The sequence below is a fragment of the Pan troglodytes genome, chromosome 10 (assembly GCF_028858775.2).
Source record: "Pan troglodytes isolate AG18354 chromosome 10, NHGRI_mPanTro3-v2.0_pri, whole genome shotgun sequence".
NCBI lineage: Eukaryota > Metazoa > Chordata > Mammalia > Primates > Hominidae > Pan > Pan troglodytes.
In genome coordinates, this window is record NC_072408.2 from 38,216,157 (window position 1) to 38,240,424 (window position 24,268).

The window sequence follows — 24,268 nt, forward strand, 5'->3', positions numbered from 1 at the left end:
AGCTCGGCAGAAAAACTGGATTGATGCCCACTATGGCAAGAGATATCATCTCCCCTCTTGTTCTGTGATGTTTCAGTCCTGGAAAGACAAGCATCATGCCTCTGACCAGTGCCTTCAGGGCTGTGGACAACGACCCTGGGATCATTGTCTGGAGAATAGAGGTGAGCTGGGCTGGAGGCACCTTACTTGTGACCACTGGCATCTGGAAGCAGAGTCTGGCTGCCTGGGGCTGCTAGGCAACAGCCCGCCAGCACCCCTTAGCCTATGGTTTGAGGAGAATGAGAGGCAGCATCAAAGTACCTATTTCCCATCCTTCACCTCTCCTGGGTGCTCAAAGCAGGTGGTTGGCAGGTGGAGGAAATGTTCAGCCCCGAAGAACAGGGCTCCAGACAAAAACAAGCTTGTCCTTTAGCCAGCCACCTGCTCAGTGAGTCTGCACTTGCAGGAAACACCCTGGAAAGACAGGTGGGACCTACTCAGCAGACTCCTGGCAGCTTCCATCAGAGAAATGGAACATGTCTTCCACAGGGCACCCTGGCTCCTACAAAATATGGGGAGAGGTGAGGGGGCACTGCAGAGATGAGGAGCTGTTCAGCCCATCTCCTCTTGGGCTTGGGACCCTCTGTGCGGCTGTGAGCTCCAGCAATCCATAGCTGGGAACCACCCTGGCCTGGGTAGCTCCACCTGCCAGATACGAGGATTCCCCCCAACCCCTGCCCTGAGCCCAGTTAGTTGCTGCTGCCTAAAACCCAGTGGTGATGCCTCACTTCACTATCCTCAACCAGGAGGGGGAGTCAGCTCTCCAGCAAGCCTCGCAGAGATTGTGAGTCCCAGGTCACTTCCATTGTTTGAAGGCTTCCAGTTTCCTTAAAAACTAACAGGTACTGGCGGGGTGCGGTGGCTCACGCCTGTAATCCCAGCACTCTGGGAGGCTGAGGCGGGTGGATCACGAAGTCAGGAGATCGAGACCATCCTGGCTAACACAGTGAAACCCCACCTCTACTAAAAATACAAAAAATTAGCTGGGCATGGTGGTGGGTGCCTATAGTCCCAGCTACTTGGGAGGCTGAGGCAGGAGAATGGCGTGAACCTGGGAGGCGGAGCTTGCAGTGAGCCGAGATCGCGCCACCCCACTCCAGCCTGGGAGACACAGTGAGACTCCCTCTCAAAAAAACAAAAACAAAAACAAAAAACAAGTACTAAAACACGGTTACCAGATTTGCAGTATATTTAACATTTATCACATTTTACATAGAACACACACAAGTATGGCCGCAAGTTTCCCTCACTTGGGGAGTGTGATGAAAATCTACATCAAGGCTGTGTGAACAGTCCTCCAGGGCCAAGCCATACATGCAGTGATAAATCAGGGCCCTGACCGAGACTCCAAATATAAGACACTTGGCACAGAGCCCTGCTGACCGCTGGCACTCTCCAAATGTTATCCTCCACCTCCCACGGCCCCACAGAATCCAAGTGTTCTTTCCTACATGGACCTGGGCCAGCACCCAGTGGTCAGCGTTGGGAAGAGCGTTGGAGGTGCTGGCACAACGGCTCAGAGAAGGGTTTGTACTTGGTCGTTTATATCCAGCAAAGGGCTGGAGGTGGTTCACAGGCTTCCCACAATAGTGCGAGATGAGATCGGGTGGGAAGTAGAGTGGAGAATAGGGCAAGGGAAAGCAGGATAGGGACCAAGGTTCAGATCCGGGGTGATGCAAGCAGAGCTCACAGAAGCCAGAGAGATGGCCACGTTAACCCTGTGGCTGGCTGCCTCACATCCTGTAAGGTCATCGAGAACATCTCCCCTCCTTCTCCCCACCACCTGCACCGAATGACAGAGAGGAGAGGGAGGCTCGTGGGGAAGGGAGGCGGGAGGGGATGTAGCCTATACCCACCCCTTGTCCTTCCAGAAAATGGAGCTGGCGCTGGTGCCTGTGAGCGCCCACGGCAACTTCTATGAGGGGGACTGCTACGTCATCCTCTCGGTGAGCACCCTCCTCCCCACTCCTGTGAGCCTCTCCCCTGGGGCCAGTTCTTGGGCTCTACTGGGAGATGTGCTGGTGAGGGAAGGTAGTCAGTCCCTGGTATCGGTCTCAATGGTTCCTCAGTGCTATGCAGAGCAGACCTCCAGTCTGACTATCAAAGGCCATCATTAAGCCTGGGTTTTTAATGCTGCATAAGATGGGGGTAGGACCCTCAGTCTGAACCTCAGTGAGCCACCCACAAGCAGCACTTCTCCCGGGCCTAGGCCCCACATTAAAGTGGTGTGGAAGAAGGCCTGATAAATGCAAGGCCTGTCTCTAGCCTCAAAGTGCTATTCTCATGGAGGAGACTCACATGAACGGTGCTGACAGCGTTGTGCAGGTGTACAGATGAGCACTGTGCCAGCTGTGTGAGTGCAAGGGACCAAGGGGACCTGTGAGGTAAGCCTGCAACCCGGCTGGGAAAAGATCCCTGTTGGTATCTATTTATTTGGGGAACAACAAGCTGTCAACTTTCCCCAGATGCGGGGAGGAATTTGGGCTGCCAAAGCTTATGCCATGATCGCAGGTCTGCTCGGGGGCCAGGGCAGCTCCCACATCCACTGCAGGAGAGAGGGCCCTCAGTCTGCCAAGGGCAGGCACATGTGCTGCATTCTCCCCATAACAGGGGCCAGCAGCAAAGGGGAGGTGAGCTGGCCCCTGACCTGATCTCTCTGACTACCTCCCAGACCCGGAGAGTGGCCAGTCTCCTATCCCAGGACATCCACTTCTGGATCGGGAAGGACTCCTCCCAGGATGAGCAAAGCTGCGCAGCCATCTATACCACACAGCTGGACGACTACCTGGGAGGCAGCCCTGTGCAGCACCGAGAGGTCCAGTACCATGAGTCAGACACTTTCCGTGGCTACTTCAAGCAGGGCATCATGTGAGTGGGGTGCACAGAGCAAGGACAGAAACAGCAGTTTACAGAGGAGGAAACCCAAAAGGCCAACATGCATTATCAAGAAAGTAATCAGAGAAATGCAAATCAAAACAAAGCTGTCACTTCCACCCACTAGAGCAGCAGATTAAACAGCTGGGAGGTGCCAAGTGTTGGCAAGGCTATGGGGAAATAGGAGCCCTTGTGCCCTGCTGATGGAAATGTGGACTAGCGCAGCATCCTGGAGAGTAGTCAGTGCCACTTGCAAATCCCACTTCTGCATGTGTAACTCACAGAAATCCTCACGTATCCAGGTCCATGAGGGCACGTGGACCAGACTGTTCATAGTAGCCTCATTAATGATGTTAGGAAGCTGCAGGCAACGTAAGTGTCCATCACTCGGAGACTGGACATGCACACCACGGAGTATTATGCAGTAGCCAGAAGCAACAGATTAGATACACACCTAACACAAGGACAGAGCTCACAAACATGGTGCTTAGCACACAAAGTAAGAAACAGACTAAGACATATAACAGAATGCCAATTTCTGTTTTAAAAAGCACACGCATGGCCGGGCATGGTGGCTCACGCCTGTAATCCCAGCACTTTGGGAGGCCGAGGCAGTTGGATCACGAGGTCAGGAGTTCAAGACCAGCCTGATCAACATGGTGAAACCCCGTCTCTACTAATAATACAAAAATTAGCTGGGCATGCTGGTGCACACCTGTAATCCCAGCTACTCGGGAGGCTGAGGCAGGAGAATCATTTGAACCCAGGAGGCGAAGGTTGCACTGAGCTGAGATCATGCCACTGCCCTCCAGCCCTGCAACAGAGCAAGACACCATCTCAAACAAAACAAAACAAAACAAAAACATGCACACAAAACAACAGGATGGGTTGGGCGTGGTGGCTCACACCTGTAATCCCAGCACTTTGGGAGGCTGAGGCAGGAGGATAGCTTGAGCCCAAGAGTTCAAGATCAGCCTAGGCAACACAGTAAGACCCTCATCTCTACAAAAAATATTTTGTAAAAAAGCTAGCCAGGCATGGCGGTGCACTCCTATAGTCCTAGCTACTCCATGGGCTGAGGGTATTGAGCCCTCAATTATCGAGCCTGCAGTCCCTGATGAGGATCACTTGAGCCCGGGAGGTCAAGGCTGCAATGAGCCATGATTGCACTATTGAACTCTAGCCTGAGTGACAGAGTGAGACCCTGTCTTTAAAAAAAAAGGTGGGGGGCACAGTTTACTAGAATGAAAATAAAAAGGTCAACAGTTAGAATGGAAGCGTATGGGGGAGAGGAATGGGAGTAGGACAGGCAGATAAAGGGAATGCAAAGACACGTAACACTAGAGAGGGAGCGAAGGCCGATGATAATGTTCCATCAACTGAGAAGTTTAACTGAAAACCTTGCCTGATATTAAAACAAAAAGAGGAATTCCAATGAGCTTGAGAATTGTGAGGCTAGGCCAAGATCAGCTTCTTGCAGGTCAGCAGTCTCCACTGACTGAGGCCCTTCTGGGCACAGAGGAGCACACTGAGCCACTGGGGAACCCAATGACAGAGCCCCTCTGCTCCGGGGCTACCTTCCGCATTCCCTTAAAGTGCAGGACCCCTGGCTCGGAGGCTGGGCTGGGCTGAGTGCAGGGCGGGCGAGCTGATTCCTAGGGTAGGTGGTCTTAAGGCCGTGGAGTCATTAATGCTTCTGCTGCGGCACAACTTGTATCCCTCTCCCAGTAACACACTGGCATTCAGACAGTTCCTGGAACAAAACAAGCCCTCTGTGCTGCAGGGGTCTTTGTCACTGATGTCTCCTGGACACTGTTATAGTGCCTGGAGCACTATTCCTCTGGGTATTGGTTCGTTTTCCTTGTAGTATCTCAGTTCAAATGTCATTTCTTCAGAGAAGACTGCCCCAACTCGCTACCAGAAAGTCACTCACCCAGTCTACTTGTGGGGCAGCAGCTGCCACCATCTGTATTTACCTTGCTGATGTACTGTCATCATCACATGAGTGAGGCTGCATCTGTGTAATTCACCACTGTCTCCCCAGAACCTAGCACATAGCAGGCACTCAAATAACTGAATGGATGTTCCCTTAGCTACAAGCAGGGGGGTGTCGCCTCTGGGATGAAGCACGTGGAGACCAATACCTACGACGTGAAGCGGCTGCTACATGTGAAAGGGAAAAGAAACATCAGGGCTACCGAGGTTAGTCCTGCACACTCTCTGCCCCGGGCCCGGGGCTTCTCCACCTGGCACCTAAGAATTCCTCCTGAACAACGTTTACCTCTCATCGACAGGTGGAAATGAGCTGGGACAGTTTCAACCGAGGTGATGTCTTCTTGCTGGACCTTGGGAAAGTCATCATCCAATGGAATGGCCCAGAGAGCAACAGTGGGGAGCGCCTGAAGGTATGGCTTCCTAGCCTTAGCACTCTCTCAAGTTCCTCTTTCTTCTTCCCTCCATGCTGGCTCTTCCCCAAGAATCAAGGTGGAGCCCTGCCTTTGAGTAGAATCCGTCTTGGAGACAGGCCAAGTGTGTGAGTTTGTGACTCACCCTGGACTCCTCAGCATCCGAGTAACTCCTGTGTCTGGGATCTAGGCTGCTCTCCCCAAAGACATCAGGCAGAAAGGGGTCCCAGAGGAGTTGAGGGCTTCCTTGGGCTTCTTTGACAGGCTATGCTTCTGGCAAAGGATATTCGAGACAGGGAGCGAGGGGGCCGTGCTGAAATAGGAGTGATCGAGGGAGACAAGGAGGCAGCCAGCTCAGAGCTGATGAAGGTCCTTCAGGACACCTTTGGCCGACGCTCCATTATCAAGCCTGCAGTCCCTGATGAGATCATAGATCAGAAGCAGAAATCAACTATCATGTTGTATCAGTGAGTAGCTAAACCTGGTTTTAGCTGGAAGCTGGGGTTGGGGGAAAGGTGTCCCCTAGAACACCAGCCACCTCTGCTTGGCTCCTTGTTTTGGGTGTAGCCATCTGGTTTTCTTCTTAGTCCTTTTCAAATGCAGCTCCTAGAAAGCTTGGAGATCCCCCACTCAAGGAGGCAGTTCTTGTTAGCAACTCTCCTGATCTCTTGAGGAGACCTTTCCTTTACTCTAGCCTACACATGCCCAGGGATGTGGAAGGGATAATGTTTGGGAGAGAGATGAACAAAAGTCTCCACCAAAGAAAAGAGTCTGCACATTCCTGTCCTCACTCAAGCCATGGCTGTCTTAGGCAGTCACACTCTACCTAGAAACTCCAAACTAAAACCAAACCAGAACAACATCTAGTTGACTACAAGATGCTTTACAGAGGAAAAGGCACAGGCTAACCTCTCCCCTTCTCCAGTATCTCAGATTCAGCTGGGCAGCTGGCAGTCACAGAGGTAGCAACAAGGCCTCTGGTCCAGGACTTACTGAACCATGATGTAAGTAGAGTTTGGGTGGACTTAGCTTTGGGTAGCCAGACATGCTTCAGAAGCAGACCCTGTGCAAAATCTTCCTTCTGGTCTTGAGCAACCATACCTATCTCTGGCTGCTTTAGGACTGCTACATCCTGGACCAAAGTGGAACCAAAATCTACGTGTGGAAAGGAAAAGGAGCCACAAAGGCTGAAAAACAGGCAGCCATGTCTAAAGCGCTGGTAGGAGCTACAGATGTGCAATACTGTTCAAATAATTCTGCTAAGAGCACTTCAGGTGTGTCACTCCACAGAGCCATGATAGGTATTTGAGCATATAACATTGTGCTTACACACATGGACTGCAAAGTCAGGCAGACAAACTGGGATTCAAATCCAGGTTTTGTCTTTTCCAGCTGTGTGCTCTGGGGAAGACATACTTAACACCTGTGGGCCTCAGTTTCCCCATATCTAACATGGGGGTCATACCCATCTCCTAGGGTTATTGTGAGGATTAAATATCATTTGTAAAGCACTCAGGGCTGGGCGCAGTGGCTCACGCCTGTAATCCCAGCACTTTGGGAGGCCGAGGCAGGTGGATCACCTGAGGTAAGGAGTTCAAGACCAGCCTGGCCAACATAGTGAAACCCTGTCTCTACTAAAGATACAAAAAAAATTATCCAGGCATGGTGGCGCATGCCGGTAGTCCAGGCTACCTGGCAGGGCACTGAGATAGGAAAATCACTTGAACCCGGGAGGTTGCAGTGAGCCGAGATCACGCCACTGCACTCCAGCCTAGGTGAGAGCGAGACTCTGTCTATAAAAAAAGCACTCAGAACAGTTCTTGGCACACAGTACCTGCTGAATAAAAGGTGGCTGTTATTATTGAAGGGGATATCACATATCAAGGTTAATGGCCCTGTCCTCAAGGAGCTTATATTTGTGCAGATCCATGCAGATGAACCAAGCCAGAAGCAATAAATGAGCAAACAAATGTGATGCAAAGTCAGTAAGGACAAAAGTACTGAAAGAACACAGCATAATCATCCTAAAAATTAACAACCATAATCACCGCAAGCCAATAAAGAGATCCAAAAATGTTCCACTCAGTCATTTTTTTTTTTAGGCAGGTACCTTGGTCCTTAGACAAAAGTGAGTTAGAATTTGACTCTGACTCCCAGAGGGGAGACGCTTATATCATGTGGCTTCATAGAGGTGAATTACCAGACAAGCAAAGAACTCAGTGTATTCCACCACTGACCTGCCTTTGGGAATGGGTGGCTCTGCAGGGCTTCATCAAGATGAAGAGCTACCCCAGCAGCACCAATGTGGAGACCGTCAACGATGGTGCTGAGTCGGCCATGTTCAAGCAGCTGTTCCAGAAGTGGTCAGTAAAGGACCAGACCATGGGCCTGGGGAAAACATTCAGCATTGGTAAAATTGGTGAGACTGCCCCCAGATCATCTTCTCATTGCTAAGACTCTAGAAAAGCAGGCACAGATGCTTCTTACTCACTCGGCTTTTCCCAACCCTTTCTCCACAGCTAAAGTTTTCCAGGATAAATTTGATGTGACTCTGTTACACACCAAGCCAGAGGTAGCTGCCCAGGAAAGAATGGTCGATGATGGCAACGGAAAAGTTGAGGTAAGCCCAATGATTCAAATGTCAGGGCAGGCAGCACTGGCCTTCATGGCTGTCCTGCTGGGGGCAGGGGTGCAGGTGATTCTGTGTCTGCTTTGCTTTCCCTTTCCCCTCCGGCACCTCAGGAGTCTTCTTTAAGAGTCTTGTGAGTCTGTAGAGTTTTCAGGGGACTGAAAGGCACATCACTCCCCTGAAATGTGCTATCAATATCTCACCTGGAAGATATATTCAAATCATTGCTCAGCCTTGCAAAGACAGAGCCATGATGGGATGCTCCTGAACAGGATGGCCCAGTTCATCTCACAATTCAAATCATGCAAATGTGATGAGTCCTCAGCACTGGGAGAGAACCAGAGGGAGAAAGGGAACATGGAGTAAACGTCAGCACCTTCCCCACCTGGATTCTCTCTTTAGTGTGGCCTAGCCCCTCCCAGCACCCCCATCTCTGAAAAACGGTGTCTCCTTCTATGCCCAGGTCTGGAGAATTGAGAACCTGGAGCTGGTCCCTGTGGAGTATCAATGGTATGGCTTCTTTTATGGGGGAGACTGTTATCTGGTCCTCTACACATACGAGGTAAACGGGAAGCCACATCACATCTTGTACATCTGGCAGGTAGGCCTGGCACAGGCTTCAGCTTTGGATCCTGATGTGTCCTCTGGCCACTGGGCTGGGGCGGGGAGCATGGGTCCTTCATGGCCTCTCACCATTGCAGGGCCGCCATGCCTCACAGGATGAGCTGGCAGCCTCAGCATACCAGGCAGTGGAGGTGGATCGGCAGTTTGATGGGGCCGCTGTGCAGGTTCGAGTCAGGATGGGAATGGAGCCACGCCACTTCATGGCCATCTTCAAAGGGAAGCTAGTTATCTTTGAGGTGAGGATGCTCTGATAAAATTACACCATGAGCTGGAACGTTCCAAACTAACAAACCAGCACAGGACTATTGGAGAGCAGAGGAGGGGTGGGGTAGGGAGTCAGGCTTGGATTAGACAGAGGAAGAAGGGGGTTAATCCCTCTAAGACAGTCAAGTGAATCCCAACTGCCTAGGGCTTCAAGTCTGAACCACTATCTAAATTATGTTCAAGGTCTTTCATAACCTGACCCATATTACCTATGCAGGTGCACCACCCTCAGCTCCCTAACCTGCACCCTCCACTCCAGTCAGGTGGGTCTCTTCATTAGACCTCACGTGTACCATACCATACCCCTCCTGCTTCAGATGTGCTCTTTCAAATTCAAGTCCCACTTCTTCCATGAAGCCCTGGCTGAAGCACTACCAAGCAATGTGTAATGGCACATGCTTGATATCACACAAGTCTGGGGTCAAGTCCTAGCCTTGTCATTTACTAGTCAAGTTTCCAAGTCTCAGTTTCCTCATCTGTACTGCGGAATAATAACATCTACTTCATAAGAGTTATAATGAGGATCAATGAAATGATGTAGGTAAGCACCAGTCACGGAGCCTGGCATATGATAAAGTTCTCAGGATGAAAGCTGTTGTTATCGGTGCCATAACTCCAGCTTACCCTGACCCTTTCCAGTGAGTCTAGAAGCTCCTCAAGGGCAAACATAATACTACAACATTCACGTTTCCCACAACAGCTCCTCTAGCACTCTGCTCACATGGTGCTCCTTAGATCTGGACTCTGCTTTTCTTCTCTCTAGGGTGGGACTTCCAGGAAGGGAAATGCCGAGCCTGACCCTCCAGTAAGACTCTTCCAAATTCATGGAAATGACAAATCTAACACCAAAGCAGTGGAAGTTCCAGCCTTTGCCTCCTCCCTAAACTCCAGTGATGTCTTTCTGCTGCGAACTCAGGCAGAGCACTACCTGTGGTATGGCAAGGTAGGATGGCTGGGCCCCGGGTCAGACCAGCCCCTCGGAGCCCAGACCTGCACTCCCCTCCTCCTGTCAGCAAGGTCAAAGGACCTAGAGTAGGCTGGAGTGCTTGCTTTGGCAGCACATATACTAAAACTGGAATGATACAGAGAAGATTAGCATGGTCCCTGTGCAAGGATGGCATGCAAATTCATGAAGCGTTCGATATTAAAAAAAAAAAAATTAAAAAAAAAGCTGGGCACGGTGGCTCATCCCTGTAATCCTAGCACTTTGGGAGGCTGAGGCAGGCAAATCACGAGGTCAGGAGTTCGAGACCAGCCTGGCCAACATGGTGAAACCCCATCTCTACTAAAAATACAAAAATTAGCTGGGCATGGTGGCACACGCCCATAGTCCCAGCTACTCAGGAGGCTGAGACAGAAGCATCTCTTGAACCAGGGGGCGGAGGTTGCAGTGAGCCGAGATTGTACCACTGTACTCCAGCCTGGGCGACAGAGTGAGACTCCGTCTCAAAAAAAAAAAAAAAAAAAGCCAGGCGCAGTGGCTCACACTTGTAATCCCAGCACTTTGGGAGGCCGAGGCAGGAGGATCACAAGGTCAGGAGAACGAGACCATCCTGGCTAACACAGTGAAACCCCATCTCTACTAAAAATACAAAAAAAAATTAGCCAGGTGTGGCAGCATGCGCCTGTAGTCCCAGCTACTCGGGAGGCTGAGGCAGGAGAATCGCTTGAACCCAGTAGACGCTCACCCAGTTGCGGTGAGCCGAGATCACGCCATGGCACTCCAGCCTGGGCAACAAGAGTGAAACTCCATCTCAAAAAGAAAAAACTCACTGAAAGCCCTGCTTACACCTAGCAGAAATCTCATAAATTTCTATGCAGATGGAGGCTGGATAAGTCAATCTTCCCATGTGAATTTGGTGGACTCTAACAGACAGGCACTAATACAGAACAAAAACACAAAATATGATGTCAATTCATATTGCAATAGTGGATTAAAATGCACTAAGGCTGGGCGCGGTGGCTCACGCCTGTAATCCCAGCACTTTGGGAGGCTGAGGCAGGCAGATCACCTGAGGTCAGGAGTTTGAGACCAGCCCGGCCAGCATGGTGAAACCCCGCCTCTACTAAAAATACAAAAAATTAGCTGGGCATGGTGGTGCACGCCTGTAGTCCCAGCTACTCCGGAGGCTGAGGCAGGAGAATTGCTTGAACCTGGCAGGTGGAGGTTGCAGTGAGCCAAGATTGCGCCACTGTACTCCAGCCTGGCTAACAGAGCAAGATTCCCTCTCAAAATAAAATAAAATGCACTAAAATTATTTTACAAAAAAGAACAGGAAAAGATGCTTAACATCATTAGTCACTAGGGAGATGCAAATCAAAATCAATGAGATAACCACTACACATCTATTAGAATGGTTAAAAAAATTGACAACATAAAATATGAGCAAGGATGCAGAGCAACAGGAATTTTCATGCATTGCTGGCAGGATTGCAAATGGTACAGCTTCTGGAAAACATTTCGACAGTTTCAGTTTTTTTTTTTTTTTTTTGAGACAGAGTCTCATTCTGTCGCCCAGGCTGGAGTGCAGTGGCGCGATCTTGGCTCACTGCAACCTCTGCCTCCTGGGTTCAAGTGATTCTCCTGCCTCAGCCTCCCAAGTAGCTGGGATTACAGGCATGTGCCGCCACACCCAGCTAATTGTATCTTCAGTAGAGACGACGTTTCGCCATGTTGCCCAGGCTGCTCTCGAACTCCTGACCTCAGGTGATCCACCTGCCTCAGCCTCCCAAAGTGCTGGGATTACAGTAGGGAGCCACCACGCCCAGCTGACAGTTTCTTACAAAGTTAAACATACACTTACCGTATGATCCAGCAATCCTACTCCTGGGTATTTACTCAAGTAAAACAAAAAACTATCTTCACACAAAAACCTGTGCACAAATGTTTATAGCACCTTTATTCATAATCAGAAACAACCCCACTGGAAAATGGATAAACAAACAGTAGTACATCCACATGATGGAATACTTCTCAGCAATAAAAAGGGATGAGCCGCTGGTAAACCCAACAGAGATCTCATATGCATTCTGCTAAGAGCAAGAAGCCAGACTGAGAGGCTAAATATTGTATGACTCCACTTACAGCATTCTGGAAAAGGCAAAACTATAGTGATGGAGAATAGATTCATGGTTACCAGAGGTTAAGGATTCAGGGAGGCTTTGACTCCAAAGGGGTCGCGCCCCAGATAATTTTGGGACGGACTGAGGAAGAAACTGTTCTGTGCCTTTATTGTGGTGGTAGTAACATGATTCTGCTTGTGAAAATTCTTAGAATTGTATGTCAAAAGAGTATATTTTACTGTATGTACTTTTAAAAATAAATTTAAATTTTTTCTCTAAAATAAAAATCAAAAGTAGGTGCCTAAATTCAAACTGAAGCTGAAACAAAGGTGACTTTTGCCAACACCCACTGTGGGTTTCAAAGCCTAGTCCTGTTCTTTGCCCCACACTGTTTTCCTCCCCACTCCCCAGCACTAGAACAAACTTGTCTGTCTTCCCAGGCTGAGGGACTGTGGTTTGGTAGCTGATCCTGGCACACTGAGTTAGTCTCAGATGCTTTTCTTTCCACATCGAAGTTCCCCTGTGCAACTAACACCTGTGCTCTCCTCGCCCCACTCTCAGGGGTCTAGTGGGGATGAGCGGGCAATGGCTAAGGAGCTGGCCAGCCTTCTCTGTGATGGCAGCGAGAACACTGTGGCCGAGGGCCAGGAGCCAGCCGAGTTCTGGGACCTACTGGGAGGGAAAACTCCCTATGCCAATGATAAAAGGTATGGGAACACAGCCTCCCCCTCTTCTGGGCTCCCCCTGCCTGCCAGGCTTGTGAATTGCACAAAGGCTAAAACCTCAGTTTTAAAAACATTTCTAAGCAGCTTGATGCCCTTAAATGGACTATATTGCAGACTTCAGCAGGAAATCCTAGATGTCCAGTCTCGTCTCTTTGAATGTTCCAATAAGACCGGCCAATTCATTGTCACTGAGATCACAGACTTCACCCAGGATGACCTGAACCCTAGTGACGTGATGCTCCTAGATACCTGGGACCAGGTAAGACACAGCTGCAGAAGTCAGAACATGAGAAAGACTCCCACAGTAAGGGTTGTTTTTGTGTAGTATCCCCACCCTAGAATAAACCCAGGGTAGCCCTGGACCATCCCCAGCTCAATCAAACCTTTGTCAGCAGTGACCAAAAGAAAGCCCGGGTTTTTTTTCCAGGGGTGATGTTTGAGAATGATGTTTGAAACTCACCATCCTGGGCATTTTCCCACCTTGCTTTGGAAAACTCCAGCCATCCTATCATCATCCTAACATCATTTTAATCTTAGGATCAATAGCGACGGACTCCACATGCAGAGGATATGGGCCTTTGGGGGAACAAAGGCAGTCAGTAGACTATTGTCATGGTCAAGTAAGAGCTACTGTGGGCCCACATAAGGGCAGTGGAGTAGGGATGGAGGGATGGTGACAGATTTGACAAAAGCTTAGGAGGTAAAGTTGGTCAGCCCTGGTGACTCATTGGATATGGGGGGTTTCTAGGAAACTCCCAGGTTTCTGCCTTAGGTGACTAGATAGATACCACCTATCAAAAGTGGAGACTCAGATACAAGTTTAGTAAAGAAGAGCTACATCTTGAAGGTGTTATTTTTAAGGTGCTTAGAGCAGTCAAGAGGAAGTGTTCTGCAAGAAGTTGGATTCAGGAAGCTGAAGTTCAGAGACAGCTCCAATTTGGAAAGGCAGACCTGGAAGATACACATAGCAATTAAAATGATAAACATCAAGCTGATTCTGGGAAAACCTTTCTCTGCTGAACAAATTAGGCTGAGAAAGTTTTCTGAGGCTGTGAATTGCTCACGAAAGAAAGGGGAAAGATAGGGTAATGTGTATGATCCAGTACTTAGTCCTTGGTATGAACACAGTAACATATATTAAATCTCCACCGTAACAGGTGTTCTTGTGGATTGGGGCTGAGGCCAATGCCATGGAGAAGGAGAGTGCCCTTGCCACAGCGCAGCAGTACCTGCACACTCACCCCAGCGGCCGAGATCCCGACACACCAATCCTGATCATTAAGCAGGGGTTTGAGCCTCCCATCTTCACAGGCTGGTTCCTAGCCTGGGACCCTAACATTTGGAGTGTAAGAAAAGAGAGTAGGGAAGCTCTAACTTCCTGCCAGGTAGCTCAGAACAGCTCAGTGGGCAGGAAGGTGGAGCACTGATTCACGGCTCAGTGAAACCAGGACCTCATTTCCCTACTCCCATCCCACTCCCTGCCTTTTACTTTTCTCCTCTTTTTCACCTGCCACAGCAGTAAGTCCAGGTAGACAATTCACAGCAGGTGTCAGCAATAAGCAGTGTGAAGTATAAACAGTTTATAAAGTATATCCATACACATCATCTTTTTGATCTTTACAACAATCCTGATAGCCAGTAGAAGTATTGCTCCCTATTTTATTGATAAGGAAGCTAAGAGGATAAGTCATTTGTCTAAAGTCACAGTTAATCAACAGAAAGCCAGGTTTCCTGACTCCTAATCAACTTTTTTTTTTTTTTCTTTTTTTGAGACAGAATTTCGCTCTTGTTGCCCAGGCTGGAGTGTAATGGCACAATCTCGGCTCACTGCAACCTCTACCTCCTGGGTTCAAGCAATTCTCCTGCCTCAGCCTCCCAAGTAGCTGGGATTATAGGCATGCACCACCATGCCCAGCTAATTTTTCTATTTTTAGTAGAGATGGGGTTTCACCATGTTAGTCAGGCTAGTCTTGAACCCCTGACCTCAGGTGACCCACCCGCCTCGGCCTCCCAAAGTGCTGGGATTACAGGCATGAGCCACCGTGCCTGGCCTTCAACTGCTCTTTCTTAAATCTTATAGGGAGGACTGAGGGGTTACCATCAAAGAATGTGCATTATGTTTAAGCACCTTTCAAGCCTGCATGGACCCAAAAGGGGGGATTTTCATTTTTACTTATCCTTGAAATGTCTTCTGACTCCCTGGCTCTTTTGCTTTTCCTGAAGACACAGACCAGACCTAAGATGTCCCTCCCCTATAAGAAAGACCTCATCCTGTGTTTTCTCTCTCTTCTTCTCAGGCAGGAAAAACATATGAACAATTAAAAGAAGAGCTGGGAGATGCTGCTGCTATCATGCGAATCACTGCTGTGAGTCGGGTTTGCTCTTGGGAGAAGCCAGCCACATGGGCAACCAGAGCCAGAGAACCCACAAATGCTACAGATGCTCATAGGCAAAACTCATGTCCTTAGTATTACCATAGTTGTCTGTTTTGATGTAAAGACTTTTTGTAATCAATAGAAAAGCAGGTCTCAGAGCCAAGTTCCTTATTTTCCTGACTTCCAGATTTTCAAACAGACTTGCTGTGTAAAAACAACAAAAATGGGGCCGGGCGCGGTGGCTCATGCCTGTAATCCCAGCACTTTGGGAGGCCAAGGCGGGTGGATCACCTAAGGTCAGGAGTTTGAGACCAGCCTGACTAATATGGTGAAACCCCGTCTCTACTAAAAATATGAAAATTAGCCGGGCGTGGTGGCATGCGCCTGTAGTCCCAGCTACTCGGGAGGCTGAGACAGGAGAATTGCTTGAACCCAGGAGGCGGAAGTTGCTGTGAGCTGAGATGGCGCCACTGCACTCCAGCCTGGGCAACAGAGTGAGAGTCCGTCTCAAAAAAACAACAAAAAAAAAATGAAAATTTGTTTTATTATTCAACTCTGCCATTTAAGGAGAGATTAAAGTCATTGGCAGTATTTTTCAGAAATAAGCTTCTAACCCAAATGACATTTTTATTCATTTCTGACAGTGAAGTCCACAGAAACTTAGGCCATTTACACCTATTTTAATGGTTAAAAGAAGTGGAGCCTCTAGCCAGGAATCCAGCAGTTCTTTAACCTCAGGAGGAGTGCATGGCACCAGGTGTTCAAACCATCTGGCAATTCTGTCCTTTGTGCTCTACAAACTCAGATTCCAAAGCTAATGTTGATGTAGTATCTTTAAATTGTATTTAAGTAGGACTACAACCTAAAGTCATTTAAAGGCTGGAAATGCAGGGCTAAATAAAAGTACCAAGAGAAGGTATGTGATCCCAATATTCAAATGAGATTCAGGCACAACATGTATGCCAAACTAGCTATACAGGACTTGCCTTGGACTTACTGAATCAGCTTTCCCAAGAACAACCCCAAAATCTGAATATTTTCTATTCCCAGATGATTCTGACATGCAGCCAGGTTTGGGGAGCATCGTTATCAAAGATGATTACAGAGGGTGAAGTGGCATAAGTCAAAATGTTAAATATTATACACATTCAGAACTGTAACCACACAGACACTGAGGAGTCTTTTCCCTGTGCCTACATTCTTATCTTACCTAGGACATGAAGAATGCAACCCTCTCCCTGAATTCTAATGACAGTGAGCCAAAATATTACCCTATAGCAGTTCTGTTGAAAAACCAGAATCAGGAGCTGCCTGAGGATGTAAACCCTGCCAAAAAGGAGGTGAGTGGCTGAAGGAACTGTGTCTGTTGGAAGTGGAGCTCTCCGTGAGTAAAAAACTCAGCTCAGCAAATGGCCTAGGACAGTTCCGGCACATTGTAGCCGCTCAATGGACATCTGAGCTAACCAGGAGCTCAAACCAAAAAAAACCAGGGTTCTTTCTTGATTATTTTCTCTCCACCTACATCAGTCTATCAGCTAGCTTCTGTTCACTCCTCTCCATCTCTCTGCTACTAATCTAGTCCAGCTATCATGGACTACTTACTACAATCCAACTGGTTTCCACCTGTTCCTACAATCCGTTCCCCACACAACAGCCAAAGAGATCTTTAAAATATATGGCACGGCCCTGTTTAAAACACCTGGAATAGCTTCCCACTACATTTAAAAAAAGAATGTGAAGGCCTATACAATCTGGCCCCTGCCTAGCTCTCTGATTTCATTTCATATACCAATACCCTCATCACTCACCACCCTTCAGCCAGTACAGCGGCTGCTTTGCTGTTCCTTAAAACATGCTTATTCCAGCCTTTGAGCCTTTACACTTGCTAGTGTTCGTGCCTGAAAAAACATCCTTCTCCCAAATCATCACAGCACCAGCACCTTCTCATCATGTAGGTCTCAGCTCTAATATCACCTCCCCAGGGAGGCATTTCCTGACCACCCTAATACTGCTTCCCATACCTGCTCCAGTCCCTTTATACTTGTTCATTGCCTATTTCCCCCTCTAGTAATATCCTTAAAAGGAAGGACCTTTGTTTGTCTTGCTCACCATCATATTCTCAGCTTCTCTGCACCTACAACAGTGCCTAGCAGATAGCAAGTATTCTTAAGTTTTGCATGAATGAATTAACATATTTGAGTTAAAAGAATAAATTTCCTGGCTGGGCACGGTGGCTCACACCTGTAATCCCAGCACTTTGGGAGGCTGAGGTGGGTGGATCACGAGGTCAGGAGTTCGAGACTGGCCTGGCCAATACGGTGAAACCCCGTCTCTACTAAAAATACAAAAATTAGCCGGGCGTGGTGGTGGGTGCCTACAGTCCCAGCTACTTGGGAGGCTGAGGGAGGAGAACTGCTTGAACCCGGGAGGCAGAGGTTGCAGTGAGCTGAGATTGCGCCACTGTACTCCAGCCTGGGCCACAAAGCAAGAATCTGTCTCAAAAAAAAAAAAGAAAGAAAGAATAAATTTCTTTTCCCCTTGAAGAAGTTGATTTGGGAACAGACTCTGGACTCTGGATTTCCCACAATGTCTTATCTAGTCAACTCAAGTATCTGGACTACAATTTTCTTGAAAGCAAAGCCCATATATTAATAATCTTTACTTGTATATAAATATTCAATAAATCATTAAGTAAATGTTTAGAAGAATTTTATGCTCAATAAGATCCACCCGATCATGCATTTGAAAATTTATGGGTAAAAATGCTAGTTACGGGCAGAAAACAAGGAAAACCATGGCTCAATTTAGTTCTTCATTCTGCCAAAATTTGATGTCTGTAATTCATCCTTAATACATAACCCATTATTGCCTTCTGGCAAGAAACTGGTGCTTGCTGGCACCGTGAGAGCAGTGAATCCAGTAAGCTTCTGCCACAGGCCAAAATGGGACTCCCTGACCTGAAGAACACCTCTCCAATGAATAATTTAAATCTTTAACAGCCTTTCTGAGAAATTCATTCTACTTCCCTCTTCAAGGATCCACCTAGAACTCCCTCTTGCTCCGACTTCCTCAACTTCTGTTGGCAATGATGTCATGTCTTCCTTCTAACTAGAAACTTTGTTTTCTCTCTTAGAATTACCTCTCTGAACAGGACTTTGTGTCTGTGTTTGGCATCACAAGAGGGCAATTTGCAGCTCTGCCTGGCTGGAAACAGCTCCAAATGAAGAAAGAAAAGGGGCTTTTCTAAAGCAAGAAGGCCTATACCTATTGCAAGGCCACAGAAAAGAGCAGATAGTGCCAATATCAGGAAATAATTTATCCACCAATTTCTGCCTTTCAGCTACTTAATTTAGATATAATAGAGTCTGCACATCACAGCATGTTCTCCATTTTTTCTCATCCTTGCATTCCTTGCTTGTTATATACCTAAAATGTTAACCATATAGTTTTTGGGTTTTGTGGCCCTCTAGCTAAAGCCTCAGCAGAAAGCACTAAAACTGCATAAATCTGGAGAAATCAAAAGAAAGAGAACCAAAAAACAATGCTTAAAATGTTTAATAACTTTATGTTTAATATTATACCAGGACCTACCTTTGTTTTCAATTTTAAGATGATTATTTCTAAAATCTATTTAACCTGTAAATCATTGAAATCATATATACACTCCATAGGCAAAATCCAAATGCCCAGATCTGTAATGTGTCAAAGCATTTTTAACTTTTCAAATAAAGATACCTATAATGAACAAATGGAGTTATTTTCAGTATTCTGGGTCTGCTTGTTATGGTAATTTTATGTTATACTGGAAGAAATGTTTCAGTACTGGGGAAGTAAAGAGGCAATGTTAAGTGAGCTCTCTGGGTAACTGGACTACTCTAATTTCTGTTTCTGGCACAAGAATGTCAAAATCTGCCTTACAGCTGGCCAGGAAACCTCAGTACCCACCCACCCACACATCATCCAAAAGAGAAATAGGGGCATGTGTTATTAATTTCATTAAACGAGGCCAGAACCAGTGTGTCTACCACTGCAGAGCACCTTCAAAGCATACTACAGACAATCACAAAGAAGAGAACCCACATTTTCCAGACAACTCTAGGTTTGAATCAATAATCCCAAAGAAATCCATGTGGCACAAGTAATATAACTAGGGAGGTTCCGAGGCAGAAGCACGGTTCACAGTGTCGCAAAGCAAAAACAGAACAAAAGAGTTCTATGTCATAAAAGGTGTAAGACAGAACTTGTAAGTTAGAAATTTCAGAAATACCATAATAAATCTATGTTGAAGGGAGCAGCAGTATTGTTGATGCCTGTTCTCCAAGACACTATCACGTCAATAAGGCCCACCTGTTGTTTTTGAAAGGCACAGAAAAGCTAAATCCAGTATTACGCAAACAAGGAAAAAATTATTTTTATTATACAACTATTTAATAATTTTACCCATGCATTCTCGGTCTGAAGAGGTTTGGGAAATATTCCTTTTTTGTAATGATGTCCAGAGCTAAAAGTAAATATTCCTCCTGGGCCAAAAGTCTCTGGAACCTATTCAGTTTCTGCTGCCTCTTCACCTTCTCCACATTCAAACCGCACAAAGTCTACTACCGACACCCCCTGAGGCTGCACATACTGCCCCAAGGTAATGGAGGGATCCAGCAAATATGGCTGGGACAGCATCTTAGTCTCTGCCTCTCCCCCAGGCTCATCGTCCAGGGAGCCAACAGTGAGGGGGGCCATGCCCACCACATGCTGCCCAAGGCGGCGGCCAACATCTTCAAGGTTTGTTTTCTGTTCAGACGTCTCACAGATGACCAGGGCCCCATACTTCCCCAGCACCAGCTTGTGAAGTGAGGGACTCTGCATTGCTCCGTGGACATAAGAGCCAACGTAGAACCCAGATGGCACCTTCACCCATGCAGCTCGTTTAAGAATCATGTTTTCTCCCAGTTTTCCTATTAAGAAAAGCAAAAACAAAAAACCAACACACCAACAAATTGTGATGTCTGTGATGGTACCAAAATATGCACAGAAGAGGCCCAGTTTGGAAGACAGTCCCTTTGCATTTACACAGGATATGCAGTAAGATGAAGAGATACCATTTTCAGTTTTTGTAGAAAGAGGAAAAGGGGTATGGGGCAGGAGAGCGGGAGTGGCGGAAGTGAAGAATACCTTTATGAAGCACCAACTATGTGCCAGGCACTCTGGTACTTAAAAACAGGCTGGGTGTATTGGCTCACGTCTGTAATCCCAGCACTTTGGGAGGCTGAAGCGGGTGGATCATCTGAGGTCAGGAGTTCAAGACCAGCCTGGCCAACATGGATGAAACCCTGTTTCTACTAAAAATACAAAAATCAGCTGGGCGTGGTGGTATGCACCTGTAATCCCAACTAACCAGGAGAATCACTTGAACCCAGGAAGCGAAGGTTGCAGTGAGCCGAGATCGTACCATTGCAGTCCATCCTGGGAACAAGACTCTCTCCAAAAAAAAAAACAAACAAACAAACATAGGTTGTGGTGACACAAGTATGTGTGACTCAGGTCTCAGTTCTGCCTATTTACTGACTATATGACCTCGGGCAAGTGACTCAATGACATAATCTCATTTACTAAATCTATCAAGCCTTTGTTTCCTCACCTTTAAAATAGAGACGAGACCACCTACCTTTCAGGGTTTTGGGGAGAAATAAATAATATATGTAAAAGCAGCCAGGCGTGGTGGCTCACGCCTGTAATCCCAGCACTTTGGAAGGCCGAGGCAGGCAGATCACCTGAGGTCGTGAGTTTGAGACCAGCCTGACCAACATGGAGAAACCCCGTCTCTACTAAAAATACAAAAAATTAGCCAGGCATGGTGGCACATGCCTGTAATCCCAGCCACTCGGGAGGCTGAGGCAGGGGAATTGCTTGAACCTGGGCAGCAGAGATTACAGCGAGCGAGATCATGCCATTGCACTCCAGCCTGGGCAACAAGAGCAAAACTCCATCTCAAAAAAAAAAAAAAAATTTATGTGTGTGTATATATATACGTGTATATATATATATACGTGTATATATATACACGTATATGTATACACACACACACATATATATATATGGAGCATTAACTAGGGCCGGGTGCAGTGGCTCACGCCTGTAATCCCAGCACTTTGGGAGGCCGAGGTGGGCGGATCACAAGATCAGGAGATCGATACCATCCTGGCTAACACAGTGAAACCCTGTCTCTACTAAAAATACAAAAAATTAGCTGGGCGTGGTGGCAGGCACCTACAGTCCCAGCTACTCAGGAGGCTAAGGCAGGAGAATGGCGTGAGCCCGGGAGGCAGAGCTTGCAGTGAGCCGAGATTGTGCCACTGCACTCTAGCCTGGGCAACAGAGCAAGACTCCGTCTCAAAAATAAATAAATAAATAAAGCATTAACTATAGTATCTAGCACATAGCACTCAAATGCTAGCTACTATTACAATAAGCTTAGGCTTAGAGAACTTAGGTAACCCACCTAGTAACACAAGGCAGAGTTAGAATTAAAACTCAGATCTGACTCCAAAGCAATTAAGTGCTTTTTCCCACCATCCTGAATACTCCATAACCGACAGAGACAACTCCTGATCATCCCTTCTATCCGGAAAAAGTCCACAGCTCAAAGCTCCATGTCATCGGATAGTTTCAATTTCCTCTCATCAAAAACAGAAAAGATAACATTGTCAAGAGTTATTTATGAGAACCATAAACAGATTGTAACTTATTTTTCCCCTTTCTCTCAGGATGTTATTCTCTTCTAACAGAAGTCCAAATAAGCCAAAAGGTAGAAAGGGGTAGGAGAATAAACAAAAGGGTCTGTATAAGTATGCCTGGATTAGCCATAGTCATATCTAAAAGTCATGAAAAAGGAGAATCCAGAAACCAAAACAAATTTTAAAATAGCTCAAAGCATATACCCAATAGTTAATTCCCAGAAACTGACAAGGCTGAAACACCCAGCTCTTCCAGAATTTCTTAATAAGCCTCATACATAGCTGTCTGCCTGGTTTCTCACCCATGACTCATTGAAACATCATAGATAATACAAGATGACCTGATAAAAACGGAATTGATGCCTTGACTGGAAACTTCAGATTAGTAAATTCCCAGCAAGCTCCAACCCTTCCCTACCACCCACCCTCCATCAAGGATACTTAGGAAGAAAGCAAGATCCTCGCTAGTCCGACCACAATGATCCAGATGTGGTTCCTATAGCCAACAGGCTCTAAAAGAATGTATCTTTACAAATTCACAACCAGATTTTTTGAAAAGAAAGATCAAATTCCTAAAAACAATGCTCCTCAATTGTCCTGCCACCTTTTATAAAGAAGAGGAAATAATCTTTAATGTACTATTTTCCCTACAGCATATACTAAAGTACTCAGCTGGAAGTCAAAAGGCCATCTCTGCCTAAAGACATGCTTTGTTTTGTTGGCACAGTGATGAAAATAATTTTAATTAGTTGCAAACAGCCAAAACCCGTGAGATTTTGGATATAAATCTAAATTCTTTAAAGGAATTTAGAAATTCTGATGACCCCAGGACTCCGTTTCCCTAGATATAACAATTGGTTAGAGCTTGGCAATGGGACTTCCTCCAGCAGCGTATGAGCTCTTTAAGATGCCTAATGTGGCCGGGCGCGGTGGCTCACGCCTGTAATCCCAGCACTTTGGGAGGCCAAGGCGGGCAGATCACGAGGTCAAGAGATCAAGACCATCCTGGCTAACACGGTGAAACCCTGTCTCTACTAAAAATACAAAAAATTAGCCGGGCGTGGTGGCAGGCACCTGTAGTCCCAGCTACTTGGGAGGCTGAGGCTGAGGCAGGAACCTGGGAGGCGGAGCTTGCAGTGAGCCGAGATTGCGCCACTGCACTCCAGCCTGGGCAACAGAGCAAGACTCCGTCTCGAAAAAAAAAAAGATGCCTAATGTTCCCTAACATCTAACACACACACCACTTCTCACGTTCGTATCATCTGACCCTTGTAGGCACATGATTCTTGACCTAGATTTGGAGGAACAAGATAACAAGAGATCCAGTCCCTAAATTCCAGTTTCCAGAACCTTTACAAATACTCACCAATTGCTAAAGCCAACTGATCCTTGAGTGAGCCTTCTCTGTCAGGCCCAGCTGGAAGTCCAGAAAGCTCAGAGGAATTCAAGAAACCCTAAGTGCACAAAGAAAACAAACATGAACTGATTCTGTACTATTCAAATTATCAAAAGAATAGGCAAAAATAGTCTATCTCTAAGAAAAGTATTGGCCAGGCGTGGTGGCTCATGCCTGTAATCCCAACACTTTGGGAAGCCGAGGCGGGTGGATCACCTGAGGTCAGGAGTTCGAGACCAGCCTGGCAAATATGGTGAAACCCCGTCTCTAACAAAATACAAAAATTAGCTGGGCATGGTGGCACATGCCTGTAATCCCAGCTACTGGGGAGCCTGAGACACGAGAATCCCTTGAACCTGGGAGGCGGAGGTTGCACTGAGCTCAGATTATGCCAGCGCACTCCAGCATGGGAAACAGAATTGAGACTCCATCTCAAAAAAAAAAAAAAAGAAAGAAAGAAAGAAAGAAAACATTATTTAAGACAACTAAGTGTAGACAATATTTTCATTAAGGCAAGAATGTTAAAAATTGGTAACAGTTCCATCTTTATAAACATTTTATTCTATCACTGCACCACCCCCAATTATATTCCACTCTCATCCTCCAGCCTAACTTCCTAGAATGTAATTTCCTAGAAATCAAGAACAATTATTTTCTTTTTCTTTTAAATATAGAGATGGGGTTTCCCTATGTTGCTCAGGCTGGTCTTGAACTCTTAGCTTAAGAGATCCTCCTGCTTCAGTCTCCCAAAGGGTTGGGATTACAGGCATAAGCCACTGCACCTGGCCAAGAACAGTATTTTCTTTTTTTTTGAGATGGAGTCTCACTCTGCCGCCCAGGCTGGAGTGCGGTGGCATGATTTCAGCTTACTGCAACCTCCGCCTCCCGGGTTCAAGCGATCCTCCTGCCTCAGCCTCCCGAGTAGATGGGACTACAGGCATGCGCCACCATGCCTGGCAAATTTTTATATCTTTTTTAGTGGAGACAGGGTTTCACCATGTTGGCCAGGCTGGTCTTGAACTCCTGACCTCAAGTGATCCACCTGCTTCAGCCTCCCAAAGTGCTAGGTTTACAGGCGTGAGCCACTGCACCTGGCCAAGAACAACATTTTCATAAAATCATAAAATGTTAGAGCTAGATTTGCAC

At 46.9% G+C, this 24,268-nt stretch overlaps 2 protein-coding genes and 1 non-coding gene across 9 annotated transcripts in view; 2 read left to right on the forward strand and 1 right to left on the reverse strand.

Annotated features, from left to right (window-relative positions):
* AVIL (advillin) lies at nt 1-18,755 on the forward strand. 5 transcript variants are annotated; one of them, XM_509177.8, is made up of 19 exons: nt 1-161; nt 1,911-1,985; nt 2,711-2,907; nt 5,007-5,115; nt 5,208-5,318; nt 5,583-5,785; nt 6,244-6,322; nt 6,439-6,537; nt 7,584-7,737; nt 7,838-7,938; nt 8,411-8,548; nt 8,649-8,807; nt 9,599-9,778; nt 12,460-12,605; nt 12,738-12,882; nt 13,781-13,969; nt 14,921-14,989; nt 16,213-16,338; nt 18,132-18,755. In XM_509177.8, the coding sequence occupies exons 1-19, from the start codon at nt 96-98 to the stop codon at nt 18,243-18,245; spliced, it is 2,460 nt and encodes an 819-aa protein (XP_509177.2). In that variant the 5' UTR covers nt 1-95; the 3' UTR covers nt 18,246-18,755. The 5 variants fall into 5 exon arrangements, with proteins under 5 accessions (XP_509177.2, XP_009423300.1, XP_009423303.1 ...); XM_009425025.4 differs by having other exon boundaries at nt 12,460-12,882; nt 18,132-18,382; XM_009425028.4 differs by lacking the exon at nt 13,781-13,969 and having other exon boundaries at nt 12,460-12,882; nt 18,132-18,382.
* LOC112205059 (U6 spliceosomal RNA) lies at nt 9,878-9,984 on the forward strand. The gene has a single exon (XR_002938924.1). It is a non-coding gene; the product is annotated as a U6 spliceosomal RNA (small nuclear RNA).
* TSFM (Ts translation elongation factor, mitochondrial) overlaps nt 11,711-24,268 on the reverse strand; it is a 21,735-nt gene continuing 9,177 nt past the window's right edge. For 2 of the 3 annotated variants that reach the window (XM_016923146.3, XM_016923147.4), the window contains exons 5-6: nt 23,093-23,180; nt 19,385-19,947 (exon numbers count right to left, since the gene is read on the reverse strand). In XM_016923146.3, coding sequence (XP_016778635.1) covers nt 19,541-19,947; nt 23,093-23,180 — 495 coding nt within the window. In that variant the 3' untranslated portion in view covers nt 19,385-19,540. Of the gene's footprint in view, nt 13,575-19,384; nt 19,948-23,092; nt 23,181-24,268 lie in introns of those variants that run through there. The other variant, XM_016923148.4, reaches the window with a different exon arrangement.